General features: G+C 40.0%; 1 protein-coding gene across 1 annotated transcript in view; it reads left to right on the top strand.

Moving 5' to 3' along the window:
- Positions 1-19545, top strand: part of cfap74 (cilia and flagella associated protein 74) — an 87857-nt gene that overhangs the window by 31527 nt on the left and 36785 nt on the right. The window contains exons 16-23 of the mRNA XM_020051348.2: positions 2943-3009; positions 3093-3182; positions 3453-3638; positions 7113-7245; positions 8273-8415; positions 9273-9395; positions 10113-10234; positions 17183-17311. Coding sequence (XP_019906907.2) covers positions 2943-3009; positions 3093-3182; positions 3453-3638; positions 7113-7245; positions 8273-8415; positions 9273-9395; positions 10113-10234; positions 17183-17311 — 993 coding nt within the window. The remainder of the gene's footprint in view (positions 1-2942; positions 3010-3092; positions 3183-3452; positions 3639-7112; positions 7246-8272; positions 8416-9272; positions 9396-10112; positions 10235-17182; positions 17312-19545) is intronic.

The raw sequence follows: 19545 nt of genomic DNA, 5'->3' as shown, positions 1-19545 counted from the left end.
AGCGACAGCCTCGAAACCTGAAGGACCTGGAGAAGGTCTGTATGGAGGAGTGGGCCAAAATCTCTGCTGCAGTGTGTGCAAACCTGGTCAAGAACTACAGGAAACGTATGATCTCTGTAATTGCAAACAAAGTAGTTTGGTACAGAAACTCTGTAGTTTCTGTACCAAATATTACGTTTTCTGCTTTTCTGATGTATCAAATACTTATGTCATGCAATAAAATGCAAGTTGATTACTTAAAAATCATACAATGTGATTTTCTGGATTTCCGTCACTCACAGTTGAAGAGTACCTATGATAAAAATTACATACTTCTACATGCTTGGTAAGTGGGAAAACCTGCAAAATCGGCAGTGTATCAAATACTTGTTCTCCCCACTGTATATAACAGTAGTCAAAAATGCAAAGGCATATGTTTTCTTAACATTAAATCTATTAAACAATTGAACAAAATACAATTGGTGGATTGACATACATGCTTGCAGAAGTCATGTACTGGGGATAAAACAAAAAAACTTGAGTGCCAGAGAATTTGTCCCTAAATTCGTGGGATGTTATTTTTATTCTAATTCCGTGGTTATAATTGCCACTGTATGTGCAGTCAGTTTTTTCGCTTTTATAAGAGACAGCAATTTTTATGTTGTTTTTGGTGTCACGTCCTGGCTGTGCCCCTAGCCATCTCTGCGCTGGGCTCGGGGCATAGCCAGGACAGGACAGGAGGTGGCCTTTAGCCACCTCTACTCCTTTTTTTGGTTTCCCCAATTGGAGGCAGGTGTTAGTTATTGCCTCCAATTGGGGACCCTATTTAAGTTTAGTTTGTAGGCCCCAAGGCGTGGTTCAATTTGGTTTTGTGTATCCTGTGTAAGGAAGACCCACGTCACTGGTTGCTGCCTTTTTGTTTGTTGGAGTCCTTCTTTCTTTTTTTTGATTAAACATGGATTACCTTCCCTACCTCTACTCTGCGCCTGTGTCCTTTCCATCCCACGACCGTGACAGTTTACCGTGACAATTATTAAGGAAAAAGCCCTACAGTCAGGGTATTCATTTAATAAATTAGTAATTTAATCAAAATATGCATTTTGTTTTTTTTGTGGGCTTATTGAGATGGTGGAATGCCCACTTCCTGGAGACTCTGAGCCGCTGCGATACGCTGTGTTGGTGCTGAATTACTACTCATAATAATGTCTCAGGATGGGTAGGTCTGTGTTAATCTGAAAAAAGACCAAAGAACATTCTCCAGACATAGAGATATACAGGTCCTCTCCAAAGTATTCACACCTCTTGAACTTTTCAAAATGTTATTGTGTTACAACATGAAATCGAAATGGATTTAATTAGGAGTTTTGTCACTGATCAACAAAAATAGTCAATTATTTCAAAGTGAACAATAAAATCTACAAATTGTTTGAAATTAATTACAAATATATAACAAATCAAATAATTGATTGTGTAAGTATTCACCCTCTTTATTTGGGAGAGTTATCTTTGGCAGTTACAGCTATGAGTTTATGAAAACAATGTTTTTAGAATATTATTGTGGAAGATGGCCATGGATGGATAAACCTACAAAATGTTGGAATGCCATTTGAGTCTTTGTGTGTTTATAAATATTAGCTTATTGACCTCAACACTTCAATATGACTTCAAGTCACTGAATTATTTAACATTATTTTCGGTACTTCCTCAAGCTCTGATCAGAAAAAAAGGATGCAAACAATTTTTTAATTGATAATACAATTATTAATAAGAATTTTGAAAATATTAGTTTCTGATAATTATTTACAGATTGCATTGATTTCCGCGTTATTCTGTGTCCAAGATGTGCTCATATTCCTGCCTGACATCAGTGTGACATTGGCTAAGAAACCATCTATATGGCTAAGACATGGGAGTAGTGAGAAATACCCTCTGGTTATAAGTAGAAATATGGAGAAATATTGATCTGCACTATAACTAACTTGACAGCTTAAAATAACAACCATGTATTAGATTCAGGTGTGTGTCTAGGAAGCCCTATTGGTGACTAACATTTGTAACTAATCGCTTTGAGAGTGGGAGGCATGTTCAGCAGGGCATCAGGTAGCCTTTAGATTGTCTTACCAGTAACTGAATGGTTGTTAGATCATTTTACCAGTAACTGAGAGGTTGTAGGGATCAATTCCCAGAGCCAGTAAGGTGAAAAATATGTTGTTCTGTCCTTGACACTTAACCCTGATTGCTCACTATAGCAGCTCATCACACCTCTCAAGATCGGGTTGGGCTAAATGCAGCCTAATCTTGGTTGAACCTTCAAACTGATCTACAATTCCCATTAATTTCCAAGCAGGGATTTGTGGGAGTCATCATTACTGTCATGCTTATGTTTGTTTTTTCAAATTTTTCTTTTGTCGAATTAAAATACAGCAGCGATTGGTTAGCATTTTGTATCTTTTGCAAATAAGATTTGGAGTGTTCCAAGGGGGCTTTCTCTGGCAACAAATATTCATTGCAATTTAATATTTTATGGGTTTTGTTTTTTAGGTTTTCTCTGCCTGGCCTGCCTTTCACAGAGAACTGAGTAATTTCACATTAGCTAACACTATAATATTTTAATACTATCAAAAGCTGTGTGTTTTAAATTTTTCTTCCTTATTTCTGTGTCAACAAGTACCTGCAACTAATTAGTTTGTATGTGTGAATGCTGGAATTTTTATCCAGAATGAATGACATGACCTGGTAAATATCATTAAAATCATTTTGTGGATCTGCAGTGTCATTCCAGTATGGAGAATATTATTGTGTTGTTGCAACAGCACTGAAGCATCTGTCGGAAGTATACGTGGCAGCTGCTAGTCATAATGGAAATGGCTCTTTTATGTCCCGCTGTGTATAAGATTCATTTGTTTCAATTTGGTTATTGTTTTAAGGCATTTGTTAAAGTATAGCCCACTCTTCTGTTTCAGCTTCCAGCCTCCGGGTCCAATATCTGCTGGAATGGCCTGTGACATGCAGGTCATCTTTCAACCAATGGTGAGTTTTTCATTACAGTAAGTCAAGCAAACCCTACTTTCTCCAAATTGAGAAACAAATTATCAGGTTTAATGTCCTTTCAGATAAATAAGGACTTTAATGGAGAGGTCCAGTTTGTCTCAGCAGCGGGCCCCTTCATTGTGCCCATCAGATGCACCATGAAAAAATGTGATGTGAGTACTAAACATTTTCTTTTATGGAGACTGCCCACTCATCTTGGCATCCTACTCCACAGTAAAACCTGCTGCCCTTGGCACATTTCCTTAAATGGCTGCACAACGCACTCATGCATCATATTCCTTATGTATAGTCTTGCTTTTACAATCATCTAGATCATCTTAATTTTTTGGAATTTAGATGTTAAAATATTGTGTACTCGCATCCAAGTCCTTTCTCAGTACTTATGCCCATTTTCATTGTGTGTCATTTTACGCATCTTCTAGCTGTCTGTGGACAGCGCCATCATTGTTTTTGGGACACATGTGGTGGGACAGACTATTTCCCAGGTGATCACACTGACCAATAGGGGGGCCTTAGGGACGCGCTTTACTGTGGTTCCCACCCCTAGCTCATTGCAGCCACTAGGCCAAACTCAGGCCATGTCTGAGGCCTCCTCTGCCAGAACCCAGGTGAGACCCTGACCCTAATCTCTGTCACTGAGTCATATTCAACAGAGTTATATACTGCACAAAATATACAGTGACTTACAGTATTCAAACCTCTTCACTATCTCCATGATTTCATGTGTCATGGAATAATTTCTTTCCCCATCAATCTACACACAATATCCTGTAATGTCGAAGCGAAAGCAGGTTTTTAGAAATGTTTGCGTTTAAGTTACTACACCCTCTGAATCTTTTTTTTTGGACACATGGATATATGAGAAATTCTAACCACATTCATTGATAAATGTAACCAAATTCAACAAATCACTTTTTTAAATTTGAAATCAACCACGCAATTTAACAGAAATGCAATTTCCTTATGCTGAAAAATTTGTACACCCCTACCTTTACCATCACATAAAATCGCAAAAATTTGAATCAGGTGCACAAAAACAGGTGAAATTTATTAGAAAGTCATTAAAGAGTATCTTGGGAGGGTCCAGCCTTCCACATAAAGATTCCTGGTCTGTTTTGGTCCTAACCATATGGGTGTGTGGTAACTCATCATGCCAAGATCAAAAGATGTTCTCAGAAGAAAGATTATTGATGCCCATTAGACTGTGAGGGGTTATGAAGCCAAATCCAATTCCAATTTGAATTACATATTTCCACTCTCCGACAGATCAGCTACAAAGCAAGAAAATTCCAGACCATTGGCAATCTACCTAGGAGAGGTCATCCTATGAAACTAAGGCCAAGTGCTGACCGAAAGATGCTCATAGAAGAGTATTAAAACCCCAGGGTAACATTAAGTTAAAGGCACTTGAGTCAACTGTGCATGAGTCAACTGTCAGAAAAAGACTGCACAAACTTAGCCTCCATGGGAGGTCAGGAAGGAAGAAGCCTCTTTCAAACAATAATATAGAGACACATCTGACGTTTTCCAGACCTGGGTAAAGACTAAACCTACTGGAACAAAGTGCTCTGGACAAATTTGTCATTGGTAGAGTTGTTTGTCTGCAATGCCAGGCACTGTTTGGTAAACACAAAACACTTATGAACAGAAGAACCTCATACCAACCATAAAGCAAAGAGGCGATAGCATTATAACTTGCCATCATTGATCCAACCGTGAACTAAAAAGTATTCCAGAGAATTCTTGATTAGAATGTGAGGCTATCTGTCAAAAAGCTGAAGCTGAACCAAACATGAATCTTGCAACATGACATTGTTCCAAAACACACAGGTAAAGCTAAAACAGAATGTAAGAAATGGAGGGTTACAGAAGGCTAAGCCCAGATTTGAATTATTGTGGGGGGGGGCTTTAAGCAGGCCGTGCATGCAAGACATTCCATGGACATGTTGTTGAAGCAGCACTGTAAAGAAGAATGAGTAAAAATTTACTGACTGATAGACTGTTACATGTATTATGTTATTTCAATCAAAGGGAGAACCCCAGCTATTAAAGCTAGGGGTTTACTTACTTCCCTCCCATTATCAAATTGCATTTCTGTTGATTTTTGATAAATATCATTGCAAAGTATATCCTTTTCGTCACATTTGTGGAAGGAGTCTTTGCCCAGTCTTTTATCCATTGGATCAGGTTTTCTTCAAAGATCTTTCTTGTTCTGGTTCAAGAGTGGCTGTTATGGTTGAGGCTCCAGCCACTCTACCATAAAGGCTTGATTAATCGAGTGCTCAAGAGATCATGGTTGTCTTTCTGACAGATTCTCCCATCTCTGAAGAGAAACTCTGAAGCTATGTTAGAATAGCCATTGGGTTCTTGGTCACCTCCCTGATCAAGGCCCTTTTTACTTGTTTAATTAGTTTGGCCATACGGCTAGGTCTACAGTAGGTTCAAAACGTTTAGGAATATTTTTTTATAATGCTCCCCAGATATATACCTTAAAACAATTCAATCTCAGTGGCCTACAGAGAGTTCCTTGACATCCATGGCTTAGTTTTTGCTATTTAACGCACTGTGAAGTGTTTGAACCCTATACATAGGTGTGCACATTATAAACAGATGTGCAACTTTCTAAATCATGTCCACTCAGTTGAATTTGCCACAGGTGGACTCCAATCAAATTCTAGAGGTATCCAAGGATGATCAAAGGATACAGGATGCATCTGAGCTCAATTTGGTGTGTCTTGGACAAGGGTCTGAATACTTACAGCTCTGGAAAAAAAATAAGAGACCACTGCAAAATTATCAGTTTCACTGTTTTTACTATTCATAGGTATGTGTTTGAGTAAAATGAACAGTTTTGTTTTATTCTATAAACTATTAACATTTCTCCCAAATTCCAAATATAAATATATTTTCATTTAGAGTATTTATTCGTAGAAAATAACAAACTGATCAATATAAAAAAATAAATATGCATTGTTTTCAGACCTCAAATAATGCAAATAAAAAAAATCATATACATTTTTCAACAACCAAAATTTGAATGTTTTAACTTAGGAAGAGTTCAGAAATCAATATTTGTTGGAATAACCCTGATTTTTTATCACAGCTTTCGTGCGTCTTGGCATGCTCTCCACCAGTCTGTCACATTGCTGTTGGGTGACTTTATGCCACTCCTGGCACAAAAAATTGCTCAGCTTTGTTTGATGGCTTGTGACCATCCATCTTCCTCTTGATCAAATTCCAGAGGTTTTCAATGGGATTCAGGTGTGGAGATTGGGCTGGCCATGAAAGGGTCTTGATCTGGTGGTCCTCCATCCACACCTTGATTGACCTGGCTATGTGGCATGGAGCATTGTCCTGCTGGAAAAACCAATTCTCAGATTTGGGGAACATTGTCAGAGCAGAAGGAAGCAGGTGTTCTTCCAGGATAACCTTGTACTTGGCATGCACTTCACCCCAGCTGCTGTTTATCATTATTTTTGTAGGTCTATTGATGTCATCCTATGGTTGTTGAGTAACATTCGAATGAGTTGACGGTCATCTAGGTGAGTGGACAGTCGTTTTCAGTCTGTAGCTTTCAATGTCTGTTGCTTGACCTTGTTCTTATGAACTGCCGTCTTTGAAATTTTCAGGATAGAAGCAACTTGACACTCACTGTATCCCTGGAATGGCTGGACACTGGAATGGCTGTCATACATGTAGAGATGCTGATTTTAGAAAAATTAGGATTGGTCTCTTAATTATTTCCAGAGTTGTATGTACATGTGGCACACATTTTTTGAAACGTATCTTCGTTTTTAAGTATGGGGTATTTTGTCTGGATTGATGGCAAGAAAGATATATATTTTATCAATTATTAATAATGTCCACAATGTGTGGGTCTGAATACTTTCCAAAGGCACTGTAGTTTTAGTGTAAGTTCCTTAAATTTTAAATCGTGTTCCTTAAATAGAATTATGAGCATCTGATTTTTTTTATCTGGTTGTCTTATATCCTGCGTGCATTCAAATGTGATTGTTTCCAGTAGATTATTCTCTGGCCAGTGGTGTAAGGGTGTTTCAGCGTCTGTGTGCAATTGTGCGTAGCTTTCACAGGACAGGAGCACTTCTGTAGTAGCAGATTCTACCAGCCAGGAGAGCCATGCCTTGCAGGACACAAAAGATCTCAAATCAGAGACTCAGGAAACTCTGCTGGGCTCAAATTCCAACAAACAGTCAGGTAAATGAAACACAAATGCATGTTTTGTTTTTAAATGCGGGGCCCCTAAATAGGGCAGAGGTGAAATCACTGCCTTGCGTTTATCTGCATTGTTCGACCAGAGGTACCACGGAGTGCTGTGAAAGTGGCCAGCATCAGTTGAGTCGAGTTGGTAATTGAATATGGTTGCCTTGTCCCGTCGCGCTCTAGTTATGTAGATAGACAGCAGGACAGTGAGTGTCTTCCGGCATGCAAGGAGTCCGCTCTCAACTTCCAGGTTAAGAGATCAGCGTGAAAAGAACCAGAAAGACATGCTTCTGAAAACACGTTTCTTGACATCAACTCTTTCAAAGCCACTGGGTGTTGCTGCAATGCAGCAGGACCTGAAGCACTATTTGGATATCACAAAATCCGGGGGGGTGTAATGAGGGAAAAATAAATACGAATGCTATTTCGAATGCGATTATTAAGGCAGTAAGGTTGGAGATGCTACTGTGCCCAACACACTGACCTTTCTCTCTTATCTGACTAAATGTGCCTAGATTGGCTCCTTTACTTTAAAAGAGCCATATGTAAGATTTCCCCCACAAAAAAGCATAAAAATGCTAAGTATATTTTAAAGGGGTAGCAGGGAACTACGTAATTTGAACTAAGTACTTCAATTGTAAATGGATTGCGTAAGTATAGGCACAACTTTTATAATGGGCTTTGTAACGGTTCATATTTATCTGGTCACATTCCAAATCATGTACAAAGATAATTTGCCATCACTTCAGTAGAAGTTATTCTCATTATCTCTAAACAGAATCACGTGTTCCTGTAGGATTTCTTTCAAGATCTCTTGCTTGGTTACTACCAAGGTCTCTAGGGAGCTAACAAAATATCTAAGGGATTTTATTGTTGAAATGTGCAGATCAGGAGAGCGATATAAAAAACATGACTTGTATTTTACACTGTTTAGGCCATCATTAATAAGTGGAGGCAAGATGGCACAATATTACCACCATTGCACATATTCCACGTGTGTGTGTTTGCTGTGTGAAATCAGAGACCCAGACACCTGCTGCGTCAGAAACCCTGGGGGGTGCGGAGGCTGACACAGGAAGATGCACCATAGCCTCAGAACCGCAGGAGGGAAGCCCAGCCATGGAGGAGCCCTCATACAGCAGCACCGATATCACAATCGGAGAAGTACTGGGCCTTTGAACTGATTATGTCCTGTAAATAAATGTCTGCCTTGGTCATTGTGTTTGAATAAAATTATGAATGAACACATACAAAGAAAATATATGAAATTCAAACATGAAAGCTTCAAACCAGTATTTTGTGCACTTACACAGTTTTCAAATGATGGGTTTGTGTAACAATGTAATGTGTTTCCTGCGGCCCGGTTTAGTTGTGGGTTCGTTTTGGGCTCATTAGTCATTATTCCTCTCTTGGGGGTAATGTTGCATTACTTCTCCTTCTGCCTTTTCTCTTTGTGTGCGCGAGTGTGTGTTTGTTTTTTTGTATGTGTGGGACTTGAATGCCTGTGTTTGCAGGAAGATGGCTGATTAAGTTGCTTTCGTTTTTACGCTGTTGTTCATTTCTGATATTCCATGTTTTATGCATTCACATTTTGGTACCAGAGGATTTACTATTTCTTTTTGGGTGGTGTTACATTGAAGATGTCTTTTCCTAATTTGTTATTGAGTAACCAAACTCCCTTTGTTAGGATGTAGCTGATGACACTTAGAATAGTCTAGTTTGATTCAATTAAATTTTAAGTTTACTATTGTAATCATTATCATGAAATGTAGGGTACTACATAAAATCAGCTGAATTTATACAATAAGAAACTTGCTATAGTTGTAAATCTTTTGCATTATTTGCTTTATTTAATACACCCCTGATATTGCACTATGATGTGACTACTCTGCAAATAAAACTCTCATTAACTTCTCCTCCAAATGTTAGGTGGTTTTGTAATGGTACCCTGAATCTCTCTAGGTCATCTCCAGATTGCTGGTGTTTGTTCTTGCCCTAAAGAGTTCTTCCCATCCCTATAGGTCAGAGAGGGAGAGGTGGGCCCGTTTGAAAGTTTCAAGTTGGAGGTTGTGTTCACACCCACCATTCCAGGCAAGGCTGAGATGTACTTCCATATCAAGTTCTCTGACCCAACCTGTCAACCGGTAAGATTACATTCATAATGTCACATGTGACAGAACTAACACTACACTTTTTTCAGTTTAGAAGCACTTGACTGATTACAAGTTTATAAGGTCCCTGTAGCTCACTTGGTAAAAGGATGGGGCTTGCTTCACCAGCGTTGTGAGTTCAATTACTGGGGGGCCAGTATGAACATTTATGCTCTGACTACTGTAAGCCACTCTGGATAAAAAGTGTCAGCTAAATGACTGAAATGTCAGCTAAAGGACTTAATTATGTATTCTCGTTCCTTAATCTCATTGTTAGCTATAATATAGTAGTTATTGGTTAGTAACTTATGACTTATAATCTTGAAATTGGGAAATATTTAAGTCTTAATTCATGGGAAATAACACATGATAAAAGTTATTTACTTACAGTTTATACACAGTATATAAAATACTAATTAGTGGCTAATAGGTGTACTTTATCATAGTCGCAGTAAGATTGAACATTTGTAACCAAAGTCGAAAGCCAAGTTTCAACATATGGTATGTTTTACAAATACACCTTTTGTAGTGCACAATTTTATGATGTTGTCAATAAAATAATATTTAACAAGATGAACATGGCCCCTATTTTGATTGATGGTGATTTATTCACAGATATCCATTGTAGTTCAAGGGACAGCTGTGTGCGTAAAATAATATTTAACGAGATGAACATGGCCCCTATTTTGATTGATGGTGATTTATTCACAGATATCCATTGTAGTTCAAGGGACAGCTGTGTGCGTGCCTGTGTGGGTGGTAAAGCCATGCATTGACCTGAAGATATGCATGTTTGATCGCCTCTATCAAGACAGCATTGTAGTCCAAAGCAGGTGGGTCCAGGGGCGTTTCTAGGATTTAAGACACTCATATTACAATCAGGGTAAAACTCTGATGTTCAGTTATTCAGTTTTGGAATATGTTGGTTCAAATCTTGTAAGATTATCTTTAAGACAAGAACTCAACATAAATAAAATACGAGACAGGTATTGGGTCGGGAACATGCGACTTCAACCTGCCACTGCAGATACTGCCAGTGCTCAATTGCTGATATTATTTGGATCAAAATACACTAAAATTAGATTGGATTGAGGTTGGAATTTGATTAGTATTTGATTGGTAGTTATTTTGCACTAATTCCTTTTGAATTTTGTTTTCCACCACACTTGTAATTCCTTTTAACTTACCACATGTAATTAATAAGTATAAACCTGTTGTCAGATAAAAAAAAGACTAGATTAAATAAAGAGTTCATGGTGAACACTAAGAAAAACTATAATTGCACAAGGAGTTCATATATTTACAGGCAGCACTGTGTGTATATAATTTGATTCTAGCCACTGATGTTGGATATTGTGTATACAGTATGATCTCAGAGTTATGTCGTATTGGGACGCAATGTCATGTGGGTAATGTTTTGGTTATCCGACAAGTCAATACATTTAATTTCGTTTGCCGGACCTTTTCGTAGTTATCCTGACAAAACTAGGAATTCGTCAACTTGATTATAGATGCCTACGTTATTTAACACATATTATTATTTATTCACATTTATTAAAAAACAGAATATTTTCTTTGTCATTCTTGAAACATATCCTAGTGAGGATGAATGATTTAGAACACAGTAGATGTACGCTGCTGTAGTAACTTTAATTGCTCTGTTTTTCAAACACAACATGTCACGTGAACAGGAGGGTGAATTTGTTTTGGTCGGGGTCAAGGGAAATGTGTAAAGAGCCGGGGTCAGCTGGGGTGTGTAAAGAGCTGGGGAATTGCTCAGGTCCACGCCCAGCAGCGCTCCATTGAGGGCCACGCCAGCAGCGCTCCATCGAGGGCCACGCCAGCAGCGCTCCATTGAGGGCCACGCCAGCAGCGCTCCATTGAGGGCCATGCCAGCAGCGCTCCATCGAGGGCCACACTAGCAGCGCTCCATCAAGGGCCACGCCAGCAGCGGTCCATCTCCATTGAGGGCCACGCCAGCAGCGCTCCATTGAGGGCCACGCCAGCAGCGCTCCATCGAGGGCCACACTAGCAGCGCTCCATCGAGGGCCACACTAGCAGCGCTCCATCGAGGGTCACACTAGCAGCGCTCCATCGAGGGTCACACTAGCAGCGCTCTATCGAGGCCCACGCTAGCAGCGTCAAAAGTGTGTTGACTTATGCATTCACTTAGTTCTGCATAGGTACATATGGGATGCAGCTCTTAAGAGATTGTGCTGATTTTGTTAATGCCAATCTGACACTGCACATTTTCCATTTTGTCTGAAACAGAAAATCCCATACATTCACATGGAGAATTGTTCTTCACATGTAACTATGTAAAGATGGGGACTTCCCAGAATAAACAGTGCGTAATATTCAATAACACCAGCAAAAGCAGAGAAATGTATTCAGCTTCATTTAAACCCACAAAACCTTGGGACTACTGTATCAAAAGAGGTCAAAGGCCTGTGGATAAGCTGGTTTAATATCACAATCTCCTCTGCTTTATATATAGGATTGAACACTAGCTAGTTCTCTTTCATTATGAACGTGACAAATTATGAAGAGAGTTAAGAAAGCACTGTAGGCAAAATTATTTACAATCCTGTCTCTGCCTGGGTCACAGTCAAAGGTTGGATCTGCCGTCTGGGAATGCATGTGACTATATAATGATGACAGAAATGACTTGGTGAATTCCAGCTTTGCAGTCTCCTAAAGGTTGAGCAAAATAGATAACTAGCACCATAAAGCTTTAGAGCAAATGGTTTCCTATATTATATCATGTAGCTACATATTTACAGAATTTTGGGGAACAATTACCAGCACCAGCCAGTTACACAATATGTCAGATTAGATTAGTTTAATGTTTGGGCCAATATACACTGCACAAAAAAAAATAAGGGAACACTCAAATCACACATCGGTTCTTGATAAACGAAAGATATTAAAGATCAAAATCCTTTCTGTACATTGTGTAATTCGTTGAGAACAAAATGACATAACAACGGTCAGTAGAAACCAAAATCACCAACCAATTGAGGGCTAGATTCAAACTCACACCGAAAATCTAAGTAAACAATTGAAATCACAGGCTGTTTCAACTCACAATGTGACTCAGTAGTGTGAATGGCCCCCATGTGCCTCTATGCACTCCCGGCAACATCTGAGCATGCTCCTGATGAGACGGCAGATGGTGTCCTGTGGGATCTCCTCTCAGACCTGGATCAGGGCATCGGTGAGCTCCTGGACAGTCTGTGGTGCTACTTGGTGGTGTCGGATGCTCCGATACTTAACATCCTAGCGGTTCTCATTCTGATTCAGGTCTGGGGAATGTGAGGGCCAGTCAATGGCATCAATGCCTTTGTCATCCAGGAACTGCTTACACAATCTGGCCACATGAGGCCGGGCATTGTCCTGCACCAGGAGAAACCCAGGGCCCACTGCACCAGCGTAAGGTCTGAAGATGGGTGTGATGACTTCATCCCGGTACCTAACAGCAGTCAGGGTATGGTTGGCTAGCACATGGAGGTCTGTGCGACCCTCCATGGATATGACTACCCAGACCATCACTCACCCACCGCCAAACAGGTCATTCTGGATGATGTTGCAGGCAGCATAATGTTCACCTCGGTGTCTCCAGACTCTTTCACGTCTGTCACATGTGCTCAGTGTGAACCAACTCTGATCTGTAAAGAGAACGGGACACCAATGGCGGACCTGCCAATTCTGGTGTTCTCTGGCGAATGCCAATTGAGCTACATGGTGCTGGGCTGTGAGCACAGGTCCCACTAGAGGATGTTGGGCCCTCATGCCACACTCATGGAGTCTATTTCTGACAGTTTTGTCAGAAACATGCACACTAGTAGCCCGCAGGAGGTCATTTTGTAGGGCTCTGTCAGTGCTCCTCCTGTTCCTCCTCACACAGAGGAGAAGATACCTGTCCAGCTCTCCTGGTGTAACAGCCGTCTCCTGGTATATCCTCCATGCTCTTGAGACTGTACTGGGAGACACAGCAAACCTTCTTGCGACCACACATATGGCTGTACCATCCTTGAAAAGCTGGACTACCTGTGCCACCTGAATGGGCTGCAGGTACCGTCACATACTACCAATAGTGACAAGGACACTAGCAAAACTAGAGAAGAATCAGTCAGGAAGGATTAGGAGAGAGCAATTCTCTGTTGCCACAACCTGCAAAACCATTACATTTACGGGGGTTGTCTTGCTGTTGCCTGTCCAGTACACCTGTTGTCACTTTCATTTGCACCAAAACAGGTGACATTGATTCACAATCGCTTATGCTTGACAGATTGATATCCCTGAAGTTAAATTGACTTGGTGTTATACTGTTATGATTACGTGATTTCTTTGAGCAGTGTATATATAGCTTAAATTTAAATTTTAGGATTGAAGCCAGTAACCTGCATTTTCCATATTAATGCCATCTGGAACTGTGGAAGTCATTTAGCCTATTTGTTAATCAGCCCGAAATGTTGCACACAAATTGATTTTGTCTATCCCATCCGAAGTGCTAATGGCATGTAGTCCAAATACCAAAACCATTTCCATCAACACTGCTAGGGTGTTATAGAAGATGACAGTACAGGCCAGCTTTTAAAACCATCTTTATCCCTCTTGGTTCCCCTACTCATTAATTACAATTCCTCATGCACAACTGGCCTCCTCTCACCCAAGGAATGAGCTCCTCTTTCTCTTGAAACAATAGTTTTCTCTGTCGCTGTTAGATTTCTAAAAATAGAGCATACAGTAACGAGTGCCAAGGCATTTCTGGAGCCTGCTGAGTTCGTTGATATAGGGTACTGGTTGCCAACAATATTTTTGTGGGGCACCACAAATAAATATACATGTGTGTGTATATATATATATATATATATATATATATATATATATATATATATATATATATATATATATATATATATACAGTTCCGGAAAAAATTTAAAGACCACTGCACCTTTTTCTTTCCTTTCCAAAAAGGTTGAAAAGGAATGTTTTGAGTGAGGAACAGAAGCGTTCAATTTGCAGTGGTCTCTTATTTTGAACCCATCTGTTCCTCACTCAAAACGTTCCTTTTCAAATTTTTTGGAAAGTAAATTGAAAGGTGCAGTGGTCTCTTAATTTTTTCCAGAGCTGTATATACACCGATCAGCCATAACATTATGACCACTGACAGGTGAAGTGAATAACACTGAGAATCTCGTTATCATGTAAGTGAACATTCTATCCTCAAAGTTGATGTGTTAGAAGCAGGAAAAATGGGCAAGTGTAAGGACTGAGCAACACAAGGGCCAAATTGTGATGGCTAGACGATTGGGTCAGAGCATCTCTAAAACTGCAGCCCTTGTGGGGCATTCCCAGTCTGCAGTGGTCAGTACCTATCAACAGTGGTCAAAGGAAGGAAAAGTGGTGAACCGGCCACAGGGTCATGGCCGGTCAAGGCCCATTGATGCACGTAGGGAGTGAAAGCTGGCCCGTGTGGTCCGATCCAACATACGAGCTACTGTAGCTCAAATTGCTGACAATGTTAATGCTGGTACTGATAAAAACGTGTCAGAACACACAGTCCATCGCAGTTTCTTGCATATTTGGCTGCATAGCCGCAGACCAGTCAGGGTGCCCATGCTGACCCCTGTCCACTGCCGAAAGTGCCTACAATGGGCACGTGAGCATCAGAACTGGACCACTGAGCAATGTATGGTGTGATCATTCTTTTTTAATACTATCTCTGTTTGGTGTTATTTCTGTTCAGTTTGGAATGTATACATTTTTTTATAATTATATTCTGCCCTGGTTTATGACATTGGTAGCCTACTGCTGCTGTTATTTTAACAAATTACAAATAATTCTACCTATGGTATACTTACAAATAATTTACTGTACCTCTGCAAGGTAAGCCTACTTTGCCGTTTTAAAATGTTTTAGATGAAGTATGTCTGTCAACCCACATGACGTGGTTATCATTATTAGCAATTGATAATAATGATAACCATGCCCTTCAACTGCAGGAAGGCCCTAAGTTAAGGGGTGCTGTGCCTATAACACAGTTTAGTAGATAATAAAAGATACAAGGAAAAGAAACATTAGCAACTGAGTGATCAAACAAGCACACCACACAGACAGGAATAAAATCATGGATTTCAACATGTTATTGTTTCGCAAACTACATAGTTTTTTTGATTTGTCACACTCCATGGATAATATTGTTTTGTGATCCACTCGTAACCACGGTTATCCTAAATAGAAATGTGAGGCTAAATATGAAGTGAAAGTAAATTAACGGAAACATATATTTTTTAAAGTGTCTCTGGGACTTTAAGACACAAAGCTATTTATATAGTGATTGTACCATAAACAACAGAGTCTCACTGACATCCCCTTGTTACAGTGTAGGTAATTGACAGGGACGTCATAGAGTGCGGGTGAACATGAACACAAATTGCCTGATAGATACTGCTGTAATAGTACTCAAGTTTATTTAAGTGACCCAATTTCAGGGGGATTCAACAGATGGTTATGCCTCATTCCATAGCTGTGGTGATATAAATGGACCTCTACCCTGGGAATTCTCCATGCACAGCCAAACACACACACATAAACAGCTCCACTCTCAACAGCTCCACTGAATAACACCTTTTCTGCTAATTGAAATTAGTATTTCAATTAGTTTTTCAAGTATTGAACCCACATAAAAAAGATTTGACAGACACTTTTTTCTCTTTATTTGACTCTTAAAATAAATGACCCACTTTAAATAGGGGGTCAAACATATGGCTTATTTCCCAGAGGCTAAGACAGGGTTCTCAAGTTGTAATCACTTGAGCCAACTTCAAACTGCTCTTCCAGGAATTCAGAGACCTATAATCAATTATGGCCTTTACAGTCAACCGAAATCCACATTTTGTGGACAGGAACAGATACATATGCTGGGTTCTCTATGTACTATGGTTCTGAATGTATAGCTCTGGGGAAAAGGATGACATTGAAATAACATTCCATCTCTTTAACGCCATTCTAACATTCCATGTGTTCTATAATAATTTATACTATGGATATCAATTCTTCTCCAAACCCAGTGCTTTCCACCAGTTATGGTTTTTTAACTTTTTTGTATCACTGTTGACTAGATCCTAAAGTGACCTAATATGATTATTAAAAGTGTATTACACAGAGAGTCAGTTCTTGATTTTCAGATATTCAATTCTTGACCAGTTCAGGTTTAGTGAAAATTGCCCATGACTGCTGGATGGTTAATGCTTATACAGTTATCATGCCCCTTATATTTTGTAAGACTTAATGATTTTACCGTTATTGATTAAGCGTAGCAAGCATATACTCATTGTTGTCCGGTTTATGTAAAGCTGTTCGACTAGACTGCTCACAGAAATGTTCGTGTCAGCGAGAGATCTGAGCAGTGTTGAAGGCCGGTACACCAGACACACTTTATTTATTTTATGCATTCTTTGAGGCAAACTGCACTGAGCCATCCAATAAGGCTCTTGAAGCTCAGGACAACCTGGTGCTTTCACTTTTTGCTTCATTCTGCCAATGTTGGGCTTCTGGCCATCCAGTCCATATGGGAAGGCAGCTCCCAATCTGCCCAATTAAAACCTCTAATGTGTCCTTGCATCTCAATGATGGGACCAGCTTCCCCTTGAGGCTAGGATAGCAGTCTGCCCATTTTCAGAAAACATCTGAAACCCTACCTCTTTTGATTTAGCAGGCCTAATTAACTAGAATTGGGCTTCTCCAAACAATGTTATTTTCTGTTCTATTTCAGAGCAAGCACTGCTCTTCGGCTGACTTTCGAGGTGTGTCCGGAGCTGAGGAACCACATGGAGATCCTCCCTAAAGTGGGCTACATCCAGGCCAGGTCCAGCTTCAACGCTCAGCTTAAGTTCCTGCCTAGGTAACCATTCAGACGCAAACACTTGGGTATATAATTATTAGTACGTAACTAAATTTAGCAAACACGTTTTTTTCAGCAGAAAATCAAATTAGCATTTATTTGGAAAACGTTAGGTACTACTCCCCTGTTTCAGGGGGAAAAAAGTATTCCATTTGGTGGATAGTGAACACATAAAAGACTTAGATCAAGGTTAGTTAAATATAATTTTGCACATTATTCAATCAAAACCAGGTAAATGTTTGAATAAATGACACTGTATTCAATGAAAAGTCTTGAAACACCCAATGCACTCATGACTGTAACCAAACGCTAGTTGTTGTTATTATTTCTCACATTGCTGTGGATTTTTGGCCCAGTCTTCCATGCAGAAATGCTTATATTAATTTGTGGGTCTTTTAGCATTAACTTAAGGAGTTTTATGTCTGGCCATTAACTAGGCCTTGGGTATTTAACTCTTACCCTATGAGGTCTGAAGCCTGCTAGTATTCTGTTCTACCTCATCAATAATTGCACCCACTTGATGTTTCAGGTCTAAATAAGTTATTTGTGGAATGAAGGTCATAGTTCTTAGCCTTTTTGATTTGCCTGTGTGTTTTTGATTGTTTTCTTGTTGAATGACACAGATGTACTTCAGATTTAGCTCACGTGAGGATCACCTGAGGTTCTCTTTTCAAATTCTCAGATTTAGAGCATAATGTACAGTATGCTTCCTGCAATTATTGCAAGTTTTTCAGGTCCTTATGCTGCAAAGACTTTGCAAAACACCTCACTACCACCACCATGCTTGTCCTGATATAGGCCCAATATGGAATGCAATTTTCGTTTTTTGTCCTGTATAAATGGAAGTATGGCCCAGTGAAGGGCATTTTTCTAATACATTATTAGCACTTGGAGTCAAGAAAATTATTAAAGGGACAGTTTGACCCCAGGAAAGGGGATGAAATTCAGCTTTCCTGGGGTTGTGACCCATGGTGTCATATTTACTGTAGTTCTTTACTTTTCTCACAATCTGGAGTGCGCATTATTAGCTTTGTCCAAATTCATTAATTGAAACTGTGCCACTCTGATTTATCACGAGCTGCATTGCAACTGACTCTGAAGCACTTTATGCTAAGACTGATGGAGTAATTTAGGTTGTTTTGTTGTCACAGTTTGTTGTGGCAACAGGAGCCACCTCGTCGTCCTCCTCTGACTCCAGGTACTTCTGCTGCCAGGGCTGCGGGGGCTCCTCAGTGAGCCCCATCGAGAGTTGGGGCAGGGGCTCGTTGTCCCACCCCTCCGGTGGTGGCAGTCGGAGGACCCCATAAAAAAAAAACATGTTTTGTGGCTGACTCGCAGCAGGTCGCTGGCGTCATCGTCGCCGCCAGGGTTGCCTCTGGACTGGCCACAGCGCTGGCCAGTCCTCCTGCGGGTGACGGCGGGGGTACTCCTCCTCCTTGGAGTCCAAATCGGGCCATCCGAGGAGTTCCCCTAACATCTATGTCTGCTGCGTCCCTGGGTGGTGGATAATTCTGTCACAGTTCAAGAGGCAGGACACAGGCGTAGAGTTGTGGCAAGACATTCCTTTTAATTCAATTAATTGGGGAGATTCGCAGAGATTCCTAGAGGGCTCCATTCAGCCAGGTCCTGTCTAATACCCCCGGACCAGTGCAGAGATGGATAGGGGCATCCTCATAGCCAGGGCCTGACATTTGTTCACAAATTATATCAATCTGAATTTCAACATTTGTTAATTTTTGCCCCAAGGGGAATATAGCGTTGAATTTTATGTATTCTCAGATGGAAATAATTTCTTATGCTGTAAAATGTAAAACCTGAAGCTAACATTTACCACATAAAATCTATGGTATGTACCATAATCAATTGAGGTTTGCCAATATTGTGTTTTCACTGTTACAGGACATTAGTTTCTCACATAGATAGACATAAGTCCTATCAAATCGCCTTAGTGGGGGAGAGAAATAGAACCAGATGACACTGCACTCACACTAACTCGACCCTGCTCTCCCTGAGTGAGAGAGTTGCATGCATAGAAAGTCTGTACTGGAATTACTTCAAGTGATTTATGAACTCAGACAAATTCTAGATATTCATTGTTATTCCACTTTAAATGGAAACACTAATGGCAACAACAACAAAATGCCCCAGCCAGCAGTTATAACTATGAAACATGTCTGCACTCATCTTCCCCATTTAATCTGCACACAATGAATAGCTCCCAACGCAGAGATGGA

Source organism: Esox lucius, chromosome 12, assembly GCF_011004845.1.
Source record: "Esox lucius isolate fEsoLuc1 chromosome 12, fEsoLuc1.pri, whole genome shotgun sequence".
Classification (NCBI taxonomy): domain Eukaryota; kingdom Metazoa; phylum Chordata; class Actinopteri; order Esociformes; family Esocidae; genus Esox; species Esox lucius.
This window is presented reverse-complemented; position numbering and strand designations above follow the sequence as displayed.